Source organism: Arvicola amphibius, chromosome 15 (genome assembly GCF_903992535.2).
Source record: "Arvicola amphibius chromosome 15, mArvAmp1.2, whole genome shotgun sequence".
In the NCBI taxonomy this organism is placed as follows: Eukaryota; Metazoa; Chordata; class Mammalia; order Rodentia; family Cricetidae; genus Arvicola; species Arvicola amphibius.
The window spans coordinates 34,528,834-34,547,765 of NC_052061.1; the positions used below are offsets into that span (position 1 = coordinate 34,528,834).

Sequence of the window (18,932 nt, forward strand, 5' to 3'; positions counted from 1 at the left end):
TCATCCTCAGCTCCATAGTCTGTTCAGGTCAGCCTGGGACACACAAGAAAAAAAAAAAGCACTGGTCTGCTGGAACCTGCTAGAATCCTGGGGGAGTAGGTATCCACCCACTAATGGTCAGTTTTCTTTTACTAGAACCAAACTAACATTGCCTCTTGCTTTGCCCATCTCCCCCCATTTGCAGAGTTCGGTGTGTACTGCAGTCACTGCCGGAGCGAGGTCCGTGGCACGCAGTGTGCCATCTGCAAAGGTTTCACGTTCCAGTGTGCCATCTGCCATGTGGCTGTGCGGGGGTCATCCAACTTCTGCCTGACCTGTGGGCATGGTGGCCATACAAGCCACATGATGGAATGGTTTCGGACCCAGGAGGTCTGTCCCACTGGGTGTGGCTGCCACTGCCTGCTGGAGAGCACCTTCTGAACACAAGAGAGGGTGGGACTGTTCGAAATCTCACAGGACTCTGTAAATGCTGGAGATGGCTTTCTGCTGATGGTGGTGGAAAGTTCCAGAACCCAGGTTATCCCCAGTGATTCAGGAGCACAGTCCCTTCACGCGCCTTTGCCTTCCCTTCTCTCTGGCTGCCGGGGGCCGGAAGGTGCTGGATGAAGGGAGGGAGAGCACAGAGCTGGCCCTCCTACGCTGTCTGTTGAGTCCACAGTGGATGTTTTCATGGGGAGCAGCACCTGTTTCCAGAGTGTCAGGCTTTGAGGTGTCCTTGACCCAGAGCGGGCTCTCCAGATGCCAGTATAACGATCACATCAGCGACAAAAGACAGTCTCCTGAGCCAGAGGACACTGGATGTTAGTGTCATCGACAAGTGAGCCCATGACATCTGTGACTTTAGAAGTTGGTACCTTTGATGAGTCAGTGAGCAGAGGCCTTATAAGATACAGTACTAAAGTGTAAGATATGTTGTACTTAGAGACTTTTCCTGAACTTGGGGCTTGCACATTATTACTGAGTAGCCGTACCCGAGTTACATTGCCAGCCCCTTAAGGAGTCTTAAGGTGTATATATTTTTAAGTTTCTCCTCTATCTGCTTTCCCTTGACTAATAAAGCTATACATTTTGTTTTTATCTATAAACAGGTATTATTTGTACTTGAGAAGAAACAGGAAGTTGACCATCTCAGTGCTTCTTTTTGCATTGTACTTCTGATTGAGGTTAATTGTTTCGGAAGGACTAGAATTAGTCCCATGGTTCCTGAAGGAAATGCTGTTTGACTTTTATCATCTGATGGGAGGAAATGGAATCTGACATTAAGGTTCTTCCTAGCCACAGGAGTCTCATAATTATGTCTTCTAGCCAAAGGGAAATGAGATTGTGTTTCCACATCGATACCAAAGTCTCCGTCTGCCTCCGGACAGGTTGGCTGGGCTCCAGGGGCACCTTGAACTCCCTAACAAACTCATCTCTCTCGCTCCTTCAGGATTTTCAGTGCTTTCATGTGTGTATGCCAGAGAAGAGAGTAACACACACACATACACACACACACAAAAAAAAAAAAAACCCACATACTGAAATTCCTCTCTCTTAGAAATTTAAATCCCGGAGGCCCATGATTTGGCTCACTGGGGAAAGGTGCCTGCCACTAAGCTTCATAACCTAAGTTCAATCCCCAGGACCCACATGATGGAAGGGAGAACTGACTCTCAAAAGTTGTTCTGACTTTCGCATGTGTGCTGTGATGTGTGAATGTACATACAAACACACAGACACACACCAAAAAATGGGATTAAAATTTTATTATTCCAAATTGAGAGATCTAAGTCATCTGTGTCATTGGAGTGTGATTGCAGATGTCTGTAATCTTTTCTTTAAGGCTGAACCGATTGGATTGCAAGTTTGAGACCACCCTGGGCTGCCTAATGAGCTGAAGGCCAGTCTTCACTATCTTAAGAAGAAACAAATAATAAAAACAAGGTCTGAGGGATGTAGCTTAGGGATGGGATGCTTGCCTAGCATGCATGAGGCCATGAGTTCAGTCCTCAGCCACACTGCCCCCCAGAAAACCACAGAACACCTCCATGCTCCATAATAGGAGAATGTGTGTATCACTGTGTTTGCAACTATGATTTAAGACCCATGAATGGGTTAGGAAATCAGTCTTGTAGAGTATAAAAACCAACATTTATATTTTTAAGGATTTACTTTGTGTGCATAAATCTGTGTGTGCACGCATGTGTGTATGTATGTGTATGTGTGTGTGTGCGTGTCTGCATGTGTGTGTGTGCATGCGTGTGTGTGTGTGCGTGTGTATGTGGAATAGAAGAAGGCATCTGGATCCTTGTGCTAGAATTACAGGTGTTTTCAGGACACCTTGATTGCTACATGTGTGTTCGGGGATCCTAACTTGGGTTTTCATAATTGCGAAGCACAGACTTAACTGTTGAGCCATCAACATCTCTCCAGCCCCCAAACCATCATTTAAGGAAGTGAAATAATGTAGGAGAGAAGTGATCGTATAGTAACACACACAAACACAGCGTGTTTGTCAGTTTACACACACACACACACACACACACACTTGCACGTGTATCTTATGATAAAGGTTGAGGTTCACCTGTCCCCTGTGGTATTGATTGGTCAAGAGACTCCGTGGCATAAGCTTGATCTTGAACCATGTGCCAAGTTTGGGTACCAGTGTCTCAGCTGCACGAGCCGCCAGGTGTGCTGGGATGAGAGAGAAAGGCCCAGGACATTCGGGTTTGTTAGTACTTGACTCTTCCAGCCCTGTCCGTGTTGATGCTGCCTTGATGGTGGTCCCAGAACAGGTGTACAGGTGGCCTGGTGTACAGGGGCAGGGTCTGTTGGGTCCTCTATGAATTCACACCGTTTGTAAAACAGTCTCTTCCTCTGTCCCCGGTGAGGACGGGATGCTTTTCTTGTGTGGATTATTCTTATAAGAGCATTGTCTTCCAAAACAGAAAAATCTTAGTAGCTATGAAGCCATTTCAAGTTTAAAATGCTGATGACTCAGTAGTTGAGAGCACTGGCTGCTCTTCATGAGGTCATGGGTTCAATTCCCAGCACCCACATGGCAGTTCACAACCATTTGTAACCCTCATTCCAGGGGATCTGATGCCCTTTTCTGGCCTCTGACAGCACAAGGCATGCATGTGGTATATACACATACATACAGGCAAAACACTGATTATGCATAAAATAAAAAATAAAGCATTATATTATCTTTCAATATGTTAGGGGTTTTTTTTTTTTGCATTTCTAAGTTACCAGAATAAAAATTTACTATTTTTAAAAAGTACCCACATTTGGAAACATACTGGTCTGGATTCTGGCTAGGGTCAGTATCCTCTGCCTCAGAATGGATTGTTACAAGTAGCTAAGTCCCTTTTTATTGTGTTTTGTTTGAGGGGGTCATGTCACCCAGCTGGCCTTGAATTTGAGATCTCTTATCTCCAGAGTGCTGGGACTTTGGGTGAACACCACCACACATGGGCTTTGTTTAAAATGTTATAACCTACATCCTAAATACCTTTGAATTTAAAATATTATAACCTACATCCTAAATACCTTTGAATTTAAAATATTATAACCTACATCCTAAATACCTTTGAATTTAAAATATTATAACCTATATCCTAAATACCTTTGAATTTGTCAAGGAAAATCCTTCTAGATGGAGTGACACACGCCTTTAATCTCAGCATTAGGAGGCAGAGGCAGGTGGATCTTTATGAATTCGAGGCCAGTTTGGTTACAAAGAGTTTGGCGACAACAAGGGCTACACAGAGAAACCCTGTCTCAAAATACAAGCAGAGAGAGAGGGAGAGGGAGAGGGAGAGAGAGAGAGAGAGAGAGAGAGAAACTCGCCAAGAAAAGCAGTGCTGGCTAATGTACTAAAGGTTCTTCAGCCAGCTCACTGACTAGAATGAGCCATGTGTTCTAGGTGACCATCGGCTTGATTCTGGGCTCCCACCTCAAGCTACCAAGAGCTCAACGCTATAACGCTTTCCTCAATGGGTGGCAGGTAGAATCAAACATAAGCTTAATTTTGTTTTTGTTTTTGTTTTTTGAGACAGGGTTTCTTTGTAGTTTTGGAGCCTGTCCTGGAACCAGCTCTTGTAGACCAGGCTGGCCTCGAACTCACAGAGATCCTCCTGCCTCTGCCTCCCAAGTGCTGAGATTAAAGGCATGCGCCGCCACCACCCGGCTCATATGCTTAATTGTTAACAAGTATTTACTGTGAATACATGCAGTCTGCATTTGCTGGATCCACAGTTGACATCATGACCTTGGTGCTTCCTTGAAGGGCTGGCAGGATGGAGGGGAGAAACCAGGTTCTTTTGGAGGCTTTAACGCAGCAGGAGCTCAGGAGACAGCAGCCTTTCCTGTCAGAAGAGTGGGTGTGGGGCAGACACCATAGGTGAGGGGTTAGGGAAGTCGTCTAAACAACACAATAAATGTAGGGTTCGTTTCAGTAGCTGTGGAACAGTAGTGGAGGAGAGAGGGCTGTGAGTCACATTCCTGCTGCTTGATGGTCACCCTTGTCATCCCGTCCTCAAAGTTAGAGGCAGCAGGTGTCACACCTTGTTTGCCACCCTTGAATCTCATGCTCTTGAGGAATCAGAACTAAACCTGTTCTATTGATATTGTGTGTGTCGGCACATCACTGAGCTGATTTCAAGAAGTTGGCTTTCTTCAGGCTCCGAAGGCCTAGTTTTGTTTATTGGGTGTTTCTGTGAGATGGGCACAGTGAAGGAGACACGCACCACTGTGGACTCTGCTGGCGGGGAGTATAGTAGGAAGTGTCTATGCCTTGCTCTCTGGCTTCCAGGAAGGAAAGGGATAAGAGAGCATCCCGAGGGGACAATATGACTGAGCTCCTTGAAAAGGTGGGTGTTACCAGTAGGGAGGAGTGGAAGGGCACGCGGAGGGCTTTGCCAAGGACAGACGGTGCAGGCTGCACAGTGTTGAAGGGCACGAGCAGTTGCTTATCAGTGCGGCACAGACCGAAGCTGATAATCAGGGCTAGGGAGAGGCAAGCGTCAGAACCCTGCGCCAGAGAGTCTGGGCTTTATCTGGAGGCTGGAGTCTTCATCCTTCCTGACTCAGAAGCTGCTGCTGGGTTCTCCCTTCTTCCTACCTGCTTGCCTTTCAGGCTCTCCAGCCCACCCTGCCTGTGTGGAGTGGTGTCAGTATCCAGCCCTCATCATTGCGTCATCCTTCCCTTGCTCAAAGCGAGCAGCTAATTAATAATGTCCACTTGGACTCCTAACGCAGTACACTTTGTGTCCAAATGTGTAGGCCTTGTGCTCCATCCACCACCACTGCAGCAAATGCCAGGCAGGCATCCTTTGGATCACTTGAGGTCCTAAAGATCTCAGAAGACTACTCCACCTCAGATCCCCACCTCAAGCCCTCAGTTGTTAAGCTCCTTCCTCTAACCACTGATTCATTCCTTCTGTGCAATCAAGCTCCCAGAGCCCAACGAAACAGGTACTAGGGATGAAGTTCAGCTAGCAGAATACTTACCTTGTATGCGTGAGGCCCTAGGTTTGATCCCCAGCACCACTATACTAGGGGTGGCAATACATAGGTATAATGCCAGCGCTTAGGAAATAAAGGCAGGAAGATCAGGGTCTCAAGGTCAACCATATCACTGTGGAGAGTTTGGGGCCAGGCTGGGCTACTTGTCTCAGGAGGTGGGAGCCAGGGGACTGGGGAGTTGGGCCCCTTCACAAACATGAGGACCCGAGTTTGGATTCTCAGAATCTGAGTTTGGATTCTCAGAGCCCACACTAAAAAAAAAAAAAAAAAAAAAAAAAAAAAAAAAAAAAAAAAAAAAAAAAAAAAAATGGGATGTGGTAGGATGTGTCTGTAATCCTAGCTCTGGGGTGCAGGGGAGACAAGTGGGTCCCCAGAGCTCATTGGCCTGCCAGGGTAGCCATTTGGTGAGCTCTGGGACCAGAGAGAGAGAGACCCGGTCTCAAAAACATGAGGTGGAGAGTGGTAGAGGAAAACAAGTAGCATTGACCTCTGGCCTCCATACGCCCGGATCCAGGATGCACACACAGAGAAGCATATGCACACACAGGACTCAGGGGTGTGCTTTACTTACACGTGACATTTGCTATAAAGAGAGCACAAAACAAACAGTGATCTAGATGCAGAGGCTCATAAAGCAAAGTGTGCCGGGACAGGCATGGAGCTTCCCAGCCCCCACCCAGACATTCCGCTCTTGACACTGCCACATCTTCAGCCACCTTGAAACTCCTCAAACCCACCTCTTTGGGTCTTTAAGGAGAATTTATTATTTAAGTGTGATTAATATGATTGATAAAATTATCAGGCACTGGTTAAACATTCAACCTTAGGTCCTTCTCCTTCAAGGCCAGGGGCAAGGCTTCCCGTGATGGAGTTGGTTTCTCCGGCAACCAGAGATCTGGAAGTCACGGTATTAGAATAAATACTCCTACAATTAAGAAAATGACTGAGGCCACAGGAACTCTATGTCAGAAACTCCAGCCAAGACCAAATACTGAAAAGACTGCCACCGTGGTCCTACTGCTAGGGAGATGACAAGGACGTTAGGAGTCCTATCAGGAACCAGCGTGGAGGCCAAATATGCACAGCTCATTAAATAACTCGGGGAGGAAAACAGGATCTCCACTCACATTCAGGGCTGTTTTTAACCCACACATTCAAAAGTTTTCTTTTGTGTGCGTGAGATGCATGTGTATTTTCAGGATTTGCTCGCCTATGTCTTCGTGAGTAGAAACCAAAGGTCAACACTGGCTGTCATTCTCTATTGCTCTCCACATTTACCCGCTTGAGACATGGTTTTTCTACTTAGCCCTGCCTGTCTTGAAACTCCCTATGTAGACCAGGCTGGCTTGCAGCTCACAAAGATCCTCCTGCTTCTGCCTCCTGAGTGCTGAGATTAAAGGTGCGCGCCACCACTGCCCACTCCACCTTATGTTTTGGGGGCAGGATCTCCCACTGAACCCTTTTGGATAGACAAGTGAGACCCTAGAACCTGCCTGAGACCGCCATCCAGGCATCCAGCTTTTCTGCTGGAGGTCGAACTCTGGTCCTTTAATGCTTCCACAACAAGCACTCTACGTGCTGAACCGTGTCCACAGCCCCCTGACACACACATTTTAAAGAAGACAGCTGGCCATGGTGGCGCATGCCTTTAATCCCAGCACTCAGAAGGCAGAGGCAGACGGATCTCTGTGAGTTCCAAACCAGCCTGGTCTACAAAGTGAGTTCCAGGACAGGCAGAGAGACTGTCTCAAAAAGCAGAAAACAAAAAATAACAACAAAAGTATCTTAGGCTTTTATTCTAATTACAGAACTATTTTAAATTTTGTTAGTTCTGTCCTTTCTATCCAAGCCCTATATGATTTTACATTTGTAGGGTTTTTTATTTTCACTGTGGGAGCCCACAGAAGTGGGGTCTGTTCCACTTTGACCTGTTTCTGAACTCCCCTTTTTATAGCAAGAAGCAAGCATTAGGCATGAACAAAAGAATTTTTATAATCTCCAGGTAAAACTCAGATACAAATTGCCTTTTTTTTTTTTTTTTTTTTTTTTTTACAATTTCCATTAACAAGGTTTTTCAGTTAGACTAGTGTTTGTATTTAGCCCATTGTTTTCTTCTGGCTCTTTCGGATGGTGTTTACCTGATACTGACAGTTTTGTGTAACAGGGAATGGTATGGGAAAATGGACAACCAAAAAGACACGTACGTCCCGTCATTTAAAAGTTACCTCAACTCACATCAATTGCTGGTCATGAGTGGCCAGGGGTTTATATAAAAGCTGACCCTCAGTTTGCAGAGGGTATCTTTGTTTGCAACCTTGCAGACAGAGATATGGTTGTAAAGCGAAGTAACCCACTGTTAATAGTTAACCCTTAAGCTGCTGAGAAAGCTGCTGACAGCCTGCTCTCATTCTCTGAGGCTTATAACTTTTTATTTCTTTATTTCCACGTTCTTATTTTTGGAATCTACATTTCTATATTCTTATTCTTGAACTCTTCAGGTGCTGGAAATGGAACCTAGGTCCTCTACCAGAGTAACAAGAACTCTCAATCACTCTCTCTCCAGGCTTTGACCATTTATGTCATTCAAGCCAAAACTTAACACTAGGTGGCAGCAGAGCTCCACAAATTTGAGCCCTTGCCTCTGAACCAAAGGTGAGAGTGCAGTTAACCAAGTCAGCCTATACCGGTTTCTCTGACTGTAAAATGAAAGATTCAGTCACCTTGCTCTTTGCTGTGTCAGAATACTTCAAACAGGGAAGGGTTTACTTGGCTCATGATCCATCGTGGTAGTACCAGAAGCTTTCTAGGCAGCTGGTCTCCCTGTGTTTGCAGTCAGGAGGCAGAGAGACGTTCCTGCAGGGACTTAGCTCACTGTCTTGTCTTCTTTTTATTTGCCCAAGGGGCTTGTCTTTTTGTTGATTACTTTGTCTTAGCCAGTAAAGCAGATTGCGAAATGTTCTCTGTAGGTTTATCAATCCAGCCACTGCACAAATGTGGCCCCCAGGAAAGAAAAGCCGAATTAGGTATGAACATGGCTCTTACATCATTATTAAATCACTTAACAACTTGAGCTGCATTTTACATTTATAAAGATTTTGGTGGGAAGAGTTGCATGCACACAGCACTGCACACGAGTCAGGAGACAACCTTCAGGTGTTGGTTCTCTTCTTCGGCTCTGTGGATCCTGGGGATTGAACACAGGTGGTCAGACTCGGCAGGAAGTGCCGTTGCCTACTGACCCATCCTACCAACACCTTCAGTTTCATTTTAAAATGAGAAGCACAATTTAAATATGGTTGTCTTAGTTACAGTTTTTATTGCTGTAAAGAGACCCCTCTTATAAAGGAAAAACGTTTCATTGGGGTGGCTGTTTAGTCCATTATCACCATAGGGCAACATGGAGGAGGATGAGAATTCTACATCTTGATCCAAAGGCAACAGGAAGTGAACTGAGACACTGGGTGTACCTTGAACATAGGAGAACTCAAAGCCCACCTCCACAGGGACACACTTTGTCCAACAAGGCCACGCCTACTCCATCCAGGCCACGCCTCTTGGTAGTGCCACTTTCTATGAGCTTATGGGGGCCAATTGCATTCAAATTACCATAGTTGTTTAATAAGAAAACTGGGTGTGGCCAAATCATATCTCAAACTTAGTCACAGAGTTTTGGTTCAGGGGGATTCAGCCAACACCAAGCTCAGAGATGAGACCCAACCACCAAGGCTGAGCTCAGAGACATCCAACACTGAGCTCAGGGACAACAGAAACAGTGAAAGTAGCCTGAGAGGACCAAAGAACGAAACCAAGGCTAGAGGTGGTGACCCAGGCCCGTCATTGTAGCACTCAGGAGGCGAAGGTGTGGGAACCACTCAAGCTCAAAACCAGAGAAGGCTGCCGTAATGAGGCCTGTGTTGGAAACAAGAACAAATAAGGAAAGCAAGAGAGGGTAAAATGGCCCTCACACCATCCCTGTCAGGGCTACACCTCATTGGACATTTGGTAAGAGTAAGTGTCAGAGAGCTGGTGCCTGGGGTCATAGAACAACAGAACTGAGATTGGAGCCAGCGAGATGGGAAAAGGGAAAGGTCTGGACTCAGTGATCTGGACCCCCGTGGTGGAAGGAGAGAACCCTCTGACCTCCACGCCTGTTCCGCTGGCCCCCCACAACAATAAATGAATGTTAATAAAAATGTTTTCAAACTAAGGTTGGACCCATTTTTTTGCTAGAGTTCAGCCTGATTTCTCTCACTCGGTCACAGCACATGGGTTTAACGAGAAGACTGTGTGGCCGTTTCTACACAGACTTACCAGAAAACACTCTTAGAACAGCTGCTCACGAAAGCCAAGTGTGGTGGCAACCAGAAGTAGGACAGGCGACCTCTGTGGGTTCAAGGTCATCCTAGCCTACACAGGGAATTCCGAGACGTCTAGGGCTACGCGGAACAAAACAACAACAAAAAACAGTGGTTGAGGATCCCAGATGTAGTGGTACATGCCTATAAATCCCAGCACTTGGGAAGTAGAGGCAGGAAGGTTGGTTGAAGGTCATCTTCAGCCACATTTCCAGTTCAAATCTAGCCTGGAGAATCTGTCTCAGGAAAAAAAAAAAACTTAAAGCAAAAATTAGGATATCTTTGAGTTGGTAATGAAAAGATTTAGACACAAGAGGGAACAAAACCTGACTTTCAATGACTAACAGTAAATCAGTTTAGTCTATGCTTCTGCAATGAACAGCAGGACTAATGGAGCCGAGCTACGAGGACACGGATGTCAGCTCCGTACAGGGTAGCAGTTGGTGGCAGGGAGACACGCCCCTGCAGCAACACTGCCTTGGGGTATTTCTGTAGGGAAGAACCTGCGCCAGCTTGTGTTCTGCACGGGAGCTGCCATGTATGCAAAAGGCAGAAAATACAAAGCGGGAGCTCCATTTCTCTGACTAAGAAAACAGTGAGGAGCTATAGAAAGAAGGGAAGAAATGGCATGTGATAGCAATGGATGGAGCAGGCTATACTTAGGAGTAAATATGTATATACGTGCATGCAAAAACAGCGGGGAAGAGGCCAAGGCTTTGAAGTGGTGGGGAGGGGTAGATGTAAGGATTTGTAGGGAGGGATGGAGGGAGAAATGTTGTGATTATATTATAATCTCAGAAATCAAATAAAAAGAAACATGAAGGGGGGGGTGGGAAGGTCTGGAGGGACACAGTGAGGAGAAATTTGCCAGTGCCTGACTAGTTTCTTAAAGCAGTAATCTTTGACATTAAACATTAAATGCTCCCTGCTCCCCCTTTGCACCCTATCTTTACCCTTGACTACCAATCATAGAAAAGTATGCCAACTACAGTGACCTTGGATCGCGTCTTTTTATCAGCTTGGAAAGGAAAAAAGGCCAGGTCGGAGTGAAGCAACCACTCTGGAAACCAGCAAATGGAGGTGCGAATTTGAACTGAGGCCAAGCCAGGCTGGCAAGAAAGTGTTGAGCGGGATGGATAAACACCGAAGCTCTGTAGAAAACTGGCATGGAGTCAAAGTGGGGCTGATGTTTGTGATGCTGAGGCAAGAGGATCAATGTCAGTTCAAGGTCAGTCTATGTTCCATAGCAAGGCTTTGTTTCCAAAAGAATTAAAGAAAGAGACAGGCATGAATTTCTGTACCTTCATAATTTCACAAATAGAGGGTTTGCTTCTGCACAGATGCTATCACTTGTGTAAGTATTTGCCTTTCTTTCCATAATGTCAAGAACGTATAGGGCTGGGGAGATGGACCTGATGTAGACAACCCAGCTTCACAATTGTGTGGATCGGAGCTCAGATCCCATAGGACAAATCAGGCATCCCTGTGAATGCCTGTAACCCCAGCTCCGAGGGGGCTGGAGACAAGCGGATCGCAGGGGTTTGATGATTCCCAGTCCAACTGAAAAGGCTCAAGCCCCAGGTTCCGGAGCTTGAATGAATGAATGGAGAGTGGTTGAGGAGGGCACACGGCATCCTCTTCTGGCCCCCACATGCACACACCCGCTCACAAACAAGCCCTTTCACTCAAAGCATTTTAATGTCTTCTCTTCAGCATATTCAAAAGATCAGCACCATTACCCTTGTGTTTGGAGGGCATTAAATAAAATAAGGATTATACCTTCATAAACATCTGATATCTGAGTGAATAATAACACATAGCTAGCAGCTATGCAGTGTGGGTACACTGGACCAAGGGGTGATCACCTATTCCAAGCAAGATGGAGCAGGATAGTACCAGACTGGTGCTTCTCAGAACGGCACACAGTGTAAAGCTCATGTTAGCTTCCAGTCTCCGCGACAAAAACACTTGGAATATGACTTAAGGAGCGATGAGTTATCCGGACTCATGTATTCAGAGTGTTCAGTCTATGATCAATTGGCTCCCCTTGCTTTGAGCCTGAAACGAAGCAGAATATTGTGGCAGGGAACATGTGGAGGATCAAAGCTGCTCGCCTCCTGGCAGTTGGGGTTAGAGGTGGCCTTAAATGGAAGGAGGGTCCCTTGGGACAAGATGTGCCCTTCTAGGGCCTGCTCCTAGTGCTCTACTTCCTCTAAGTAGGACTCACCTGCTAAAGTATCTAGTATTTCCCAATCACCCCATTGACTTAGGATTTCTTTGATGAGTTAATCCACTGATAATATCAGAGCCCTTGTGATTCAACTATCTTACAAAACTTGACCTCTGAACTCTGATTCACCAGGCATTAAACTTTCAAACCACAGGACGATAGGAGTCATTCCAAATCCAAAGTCTAAGACTGATGAGTTATTTCTGGAAATTTCTAATCAAGGTTGACCTTGGATAACTGAATATTTAGAATAGCAACCCAGAGACAGTCCCGCTCTATATCCTGACTGCCAGCGGTACCATCCAGCCCCTCTGAGCATAGGTGCCACCTAGGCAGGCCTGGGCCAACTCTGACCCTGAAAACCAAACAGTGTTCTTCCCGGTTGCTTTGTATCGCCTGCCAAAACTGGGGTCTTAACAAGAAGTCCAGGCCAACTGGATGGTTCAGTGGGGAAAAGCACTTCTTATGCAAACCCAACTACCTGAGTTCAATTCCTGGGTTCTCTGGTACAAGGAAAGAGTCTCTTTGGACCACTCCATGCTCATTATGGTCTATGTTCCCTCCCCATTATTTCTTTTCTTTTTTTTTTTTTTTTTTTTTGGTTTTTTCGAGACAGGGTTTCTCTGTAGCTTTGGAGCCTGTCCTGGAACTAGCTCTTGTAGACCAGGCTGGTCTCGAACTCACAGAGATCCGCCTGCCTCTGCCTCCCGAGTGCTGGGATTAAAGGCGTGCGCCACCACCGCCCGGCTCCTTCCCCATTATTAAATGTAAGCATTTTTTTTTGAAGAAAAAGGAATCTAATAGCTAATTTATCTAAGGAAAGACGCCTGTCTTACTAGTAACCAGGTGTGCTGTCTAGTTTGTGTCAACCTGAAACAGACTAGAGTCATCTGAAGGAAGGGAGCCTCGGTTCAGAAAACGCCTCCATGACATCTGGCTCGAGGACATTTTCTTTTATTTTTTTCACTTTCTTTTTTTAATTTTTTCCATTTATTTTATATCTTCATTGCAGTTTCCCCTCCCTCCTCTCTTCCCATTCCTTCACTCTGCTTCACCTCTGCCCCCTACTCTGTTTCTGTTCAGAAAGGGGTAGGCCTCCCCTGGGTATCAACAAAGCATGGCATATCAAGTTGAGGTAGGACTAAGCTCATCCTCTTGTATTAAGGCTGGACAAAGGAGACAGAAATTTCTGTCCCACCCAGATCTACAGCTGTTCCGTCCCAAAGAAATACAAAGAGACTTATATTAATTATAAACTGTTGGCCTATTAGCTCAGGATTATTATTAACTTGCTCTTACAACTTAAATTAACCCATAATTCTTGTCTATGTTTAGCCATGTGACTTGGTACCTTCTCTCAGTAAGGCATTCTCATCTTACTTCTTCTGTGTCTTACCTTTCCTCTTCCCACAATTCTATTAGTCTGGTTGCCCCGCCTATACTTCCTGCCTGGCTACTGGTCAATCCGCATTTTATTAAACCAATATGAGTGACAAATCTTTACAGTGTACAAAAGCATTATCCCATAGCAGGACAGGGCACCTCAGAATGAGGAATAGGTTTCCAGAATTCAGCTCAAGCATTAGCATTGATCCCACTGCTAGGAGTCCCACAAATAGACCAAGCTACACAACTGTCACACATCTGTAGAGGGCCTGACTATATGGATCCCATGCAGGCTCCCTAGCTGTTGGTCCAGTCTGTGAGCTCCTATGAGTCCAAGTTTGTTGTTTCTGTGGGTTCTCTTATGATGACATCGACACCCAGGCTTATACAATCCCTCCTCCTCTTCAGCAGGATTCAGTACAAGGCTTGGCTGTGAATCTCTGCATTTGCTTCCATCAGTTACTGGATGAAGGCTCTCTGATGACAATTAGGGTAGTCACCAGTATGGCTACAGGCCAGTTCAGGCACTCTCCCCACTACTGCTAGGAATCTCTGCTGGGGTCATCTGTGTGGATTATTGTGAGTTTCCCTGGCACCAGGTTTCTCCCTGACCTTGAAATGTCCCCCCATCAAGACAGCTCTTTCCTCACTCTCCCTTCCCATCCTGCCCCCAACACGCTCAGTATGATCTCTCATGTTCCCATCTCACCCCCCCCCCAGGTCCCAGCTAACCCAAGAGATCCCATCTATTTACCCTTCCCTGGGAAGTCCATGTGTCCCTCTTTGGACCTTCCTTGTTACCAAGCCTCTCTGGAGCTGTGGACTGTAGCATGGCTATACTTTATTTTACAGTTAATATCCACTTATGAATATTATCCATAAATCCATATATTATACTTATGGATAATATCCACAAACATGGTATGTCTTTCCAGGTCTGGGTTACCTCACTCAGGATGATTTTTTTCTACTTCTGTCCATTTGCCTTCAAATTTCATGATATTATTGTTTCTTACAGCTGAGTAATACTCCACTGTGTAAATATATCACATTTTCTCTATCCATTCTTTGGTTGAGGGATATCTAGGTTGTTTCCAGTTTCTGGCTATTATGAATAACACTGTTATGAACATAGTTGATCAAGTGTCCTTGTGGTATGATTTAGCATCCTTTGGGTATATGCCCAAGATTGGTATATCTGGGTCTTGAGGTAGACTAATTTCCAATTTTCTGAGAAACCACCATGTCAATTTCCAAATTGGCTGTACAAGTTTGCACTCCCACCAGCAGCTGAGGAACATTGGCCTTACTCCACATCCTCTCCAACATAAACTGTCATTAGTGTTTTTGATCTTAGCCATTCCAACAGGTGTAAGATGGTATCTCAGAGTCATTTTTATTAACATTTCCCTGACGGTTAATGATGTTGAACAATTCTTTAAGTGTGTCTCAGCCATTTGAGATTCTTCTGTGAAGGATACTGGTTAGATAAGTGCCCATTTTTAATTGGACTATTTGGTATTTTAATGTCTTGTTTTTTGAGTTCTTTATATAGTCTAGAAATTAGACTTCTGTCAGACATGGGATTGTTGAAGATTCCATTCTGTAGGCTGCTGTTTTTGTCTTGTTGACTATGCCCTTTGCCTTATAGACTTTTCAGTTTTAGGAAGTCTCATTTATTTTTTTATATTTATTTATTTATTATGTATACAATATTCTGTCTGTGTGTGTGCCTGAAGGCCAGAAGAGGGAACCAGACCCCATTACAGATGGTTGTGAGCCACCATGTGGTTGCTGGGAATTGAACTCAGGACCTTTGGAAGAGCAGGCAATGCTCTTAACCTCTGAGCCATCTCTCCAGCCCCCAGGAAGTCTCATTTATTAATTGTCAGTCTGTGTCTATGCTGCTGGTGCTCTATGCAGGAAGTTGTCTCCTGTGCCAATGAGTTTAAGGTTACTTCCCACTTTCTCTTTGACCAGGTTCAGTGTAACTGGATTTATGATACACTTGGACTTGAGTTTTGTGTAGGATGATAGATATGTATCTATTTGCTTTCTTCTACATGCTGATATTCAGTTATGCCAGCACTTTTGTTGAAAATGCTTTCTTTTCTCCATTGAATAATTTTTGCAGATGATATGATAGTATACACAAATGATCCCAAAAATTCTATCAAGGTGCTCCTATAGCTAAAACAAAACACCTCCAGTGATGTGGCTGGATGTAAGATTAACCAAAAAGAAGACAGTAGTTCTCCTATATTATGCAAATGATAAACAGGCTGAGAAAGAAATCAGGGAAACAACACCCTTTACAATAGCCACAAATACTATAAACTACTTTGGGGTAACACTAACCAAACAAGTAAAAGACTTGTATGTCAAGAATTTTAAGTCTTTAAAGAAAGAAATTGGAGAAGCTATCAGAAGATGGAAAAAATCTCTCATGCTCATGGATCAGTAGGATTAGCATAGCAAAGCAGATAATCTTACCAAAAGCAATCTACAGATTCAATGCAATCCCCATCAAAATTCTAACACAATTCTTCACAGATCTCAAAAGAACAGTACTCAATTTCATATGCAAAAACAAAAAATCCAGGATAGCTAAAATAATTCTGTACAATAATGGAAATTCTGGAGGTTATCACCATCCCTGATTTCAAGCTCTACTATAGAGCTATAGTAATAAAAAACATTATGGTTAGGGATAGGATTAGCATGGTATTGACTTAAAAACAGAGAAGTCAATCAATGGAAGTGAATTGAAGACCCTGATGTTAATCATACACCTATGAACACCTGAATTTTGACAAGCCAAAATTATACAATGGGAAAAGAATGCATTTTCTTAATTAGTGACAAATGGGGAAGGTCCCAGACCATTGTGGGTTCTATAGGAAAACAGGCTAAGCAAGCCATGATGAGCAACCTAGTAAGCAGCACCCCTCCGTGTCCTCTGTATCATCTTCTGCCTCCAGATTCCTGCCTTGTTTGAGTTCTTGTCATGAATTGCTTTAATGATGAACAGAGATATGGACATTTAAGTCAAATAAACCCTATAGTGGTATATTACTTGTGTTTTAATAAATAAAGCATGCCTGAAGATCAGAAGGTAAAGCAGCTGGGTGGTAGTAGTGCATGACCTTAATCCTAGCACTAGGGAGGCAGAGGCAGGTGAATCTGAGTGAGTTTGAGGCCAGCCTGGTCTACAGGAGCTAGTTCCAGGACAGGCTCCAAAGCTACAGAGAAACCCTGTCTTGAAAAACCAACAAAACAAAGGCAAAACAGCCACATTAGGCCATACAGGCCAGGGAATGGTGGCACACACCTTTAATCCCAGGACTCAGAAGACAGAAGCAGATGAGTATCTGTGAGTTCAAGGTCACCCTGGGCTACACAAGATTGAATATGTCTAAAAGAGAAGCAGAACACTTGGGTTCACATGCCTTTGATCCCAGCTCTAGGGAGGTGGAGACAGGAGCAATATGGCCTGGTGGAGAGAGGATTATAAGGGGGGAGAGACAAGAACTCAGTGTGGTGTGGAGTGTTGGGTGTGGAGTCTTCAGGGTTCGGGCAGACAGGATCTTACTCACTTTCGGTCTGAGATAGAGATAAGAGCCAGTGGCTGACTGTTTTACTTTTCTGATCTTCAGGTTGAACCCCGATATCTGTCTCTGGGTTTTTATTATTTGTGCTACAAAATCCCTCCCTCCCCAAGATGCTCCAACCATGGTGTTTTATCGCTAAGACCAGAGAAATAAGGATATGAGAAAAGATTGTGCCAATGAGGCACTGTGCATAAGACACATGCTGGCCTTGTACTATCTTTCTGCCTCAGCTACTCAAGTGCTGGACTGAGCTCTGTGTCATCATGCCCAAGTTAGGGAAGCAATATGCATAATTAACAAGAGCCTGAACTACAGGGCTCTACCTGCAGCTGCATCTCAATCTTCCTGTTGGTGTCTTTGGCTCTGTGCCTGGGTTTCTTCATCTGTGAAGTGTGGGTACCAAATCCCTATCTCGGTAGAGACCAAATAATGTTCTAAATTTCCAGTGTGTTTCTAAGTTCTTTATGCCCTCTTAGCAGGGCCTCCCTGTCTCCCAATACTAAATCTTGTCACCTTAATTTCCTTGGGGAACTGCTGAGATTTCACTGCTGGCCTGTGTCTGTGTTCATGTCAAGAAGTTTGTTAATGTGTTTCGCTCAGAAAGTTCATCAGGTTAACACCAGCCATAGCTCTTCTCACCTGTGAGATAGGACAGTTGACAGATCAACATCAACATCAACAGTAGGTCATGTCAACAGTGCAATAGAACCATTGGAATAAAGGTTAACAACAAGGTAGGTCATGATAACTGTGAAACAGGACCATGGTAGATATGAAGAGGATTTTTTTTTAACTTCTTAGCACATCCTCCCCTAAACGTGGGACCCCATTTAGTCATGAGATAAATAATCAGAGAAATTCCAAGTGGTGGTGGTGGGGGATTGTGTAAAATCTTTTAGTAAAACTGTTAGGGTCTAAAAAACCGTGGACCATGGTTTTGCTGTCTGGGAAATGAGGTAGAAGGATTGTGGGTTCAAGGGCAAGACCATGTCCCCAAGAAACCAAACCGAAACAAGTCAACAAAGCCAAGAGACAGATGCAAAATTGCTACATTCAAGAAGTCTGAAGAGAGGCTGGAGAGATGGCTCAGAGGTTAAGAGCACTGACTGCTCTTCCAGAGATCCTGAGTTCAATTCCTAGCAACCACATAGTGGCTCACAGCCATCTATAATTAGATCTGGTGCCCTCATCTGGCATGCAGGCAGAATGCTGTATACATAACAAACAAACAAACAAACAAATAAATAAATCTCTTTTAAAAAGATTCTTTAAAAAATTGTCAGGTTTCTTCAGAGACCTAAATGTTGTCTGAATAACAACTGACCGTAGGTCATCACAATGTGTCAGTTTTGGCCCATGAGTGGAGACAAAGCCATCAACACATTTATGTATGAGATTAAGGAATTGAGTAGGGCTGGCATGCAGGTCAATGGTAATGCATCCCTAACTGGTATGAGGTCCTGGGTTCAAAGCCAGCCTTTTGAGGCCAGCTTAGACTACATCATGAGATCCTATCTCAAAAAAAAAGTTGAGGAGATATTTAGTGTGTAATTCTTGGTAGGTTCACACAACAGAAAACAGCCAGGGGCCGGGGAACAGATGCCTGTTGGGTGTGCTGCTATATATAATAATGTAGTAGTGGAAACTAAATCCCTTAGAAAATAACATGGAATTCTCTATTCCAGGTCCATTGTTGGAAGCAAGGGTAATCCCATGATTGGATATCTGAAGATTTAGGTATAGGAAGGATTAGATTACTCCAAGTGAGGTTGGCACTGCACTTGGTGAAGAAGCAACTGCCAATCATATTGGTTTGGGAAAGGTTTACTAGTGTTTTGT

General features: G+C 44.5%; 1 protein-coding gene across 2 annotated transcripts in view; it reads left to right on the forward strand.

Moving 5' to 3' along the window:
* Positions 1–1,756, forward strand: part of Wdr59 (WD repeat domain 59) — a 75,455-nt gene extending 73,699 nt beyond the window's left edge. For both annotated transcript variants that reach the window (XM_038312257.1, XM_038312258.1), the window contains one exon: positions 185–1,756. In XM_038312257.1, the coding sequence (XP_038168185.1) occupies positions 185–420 (236 nt within the window). In that variant the 3' untranslated portion in view covers positions 421–1,756. The remainder of the gene's footprint in view (positions 1–184) is intronic.
* Positions 1,757–18,932: the final 17,176 nt, after the last annotated feature.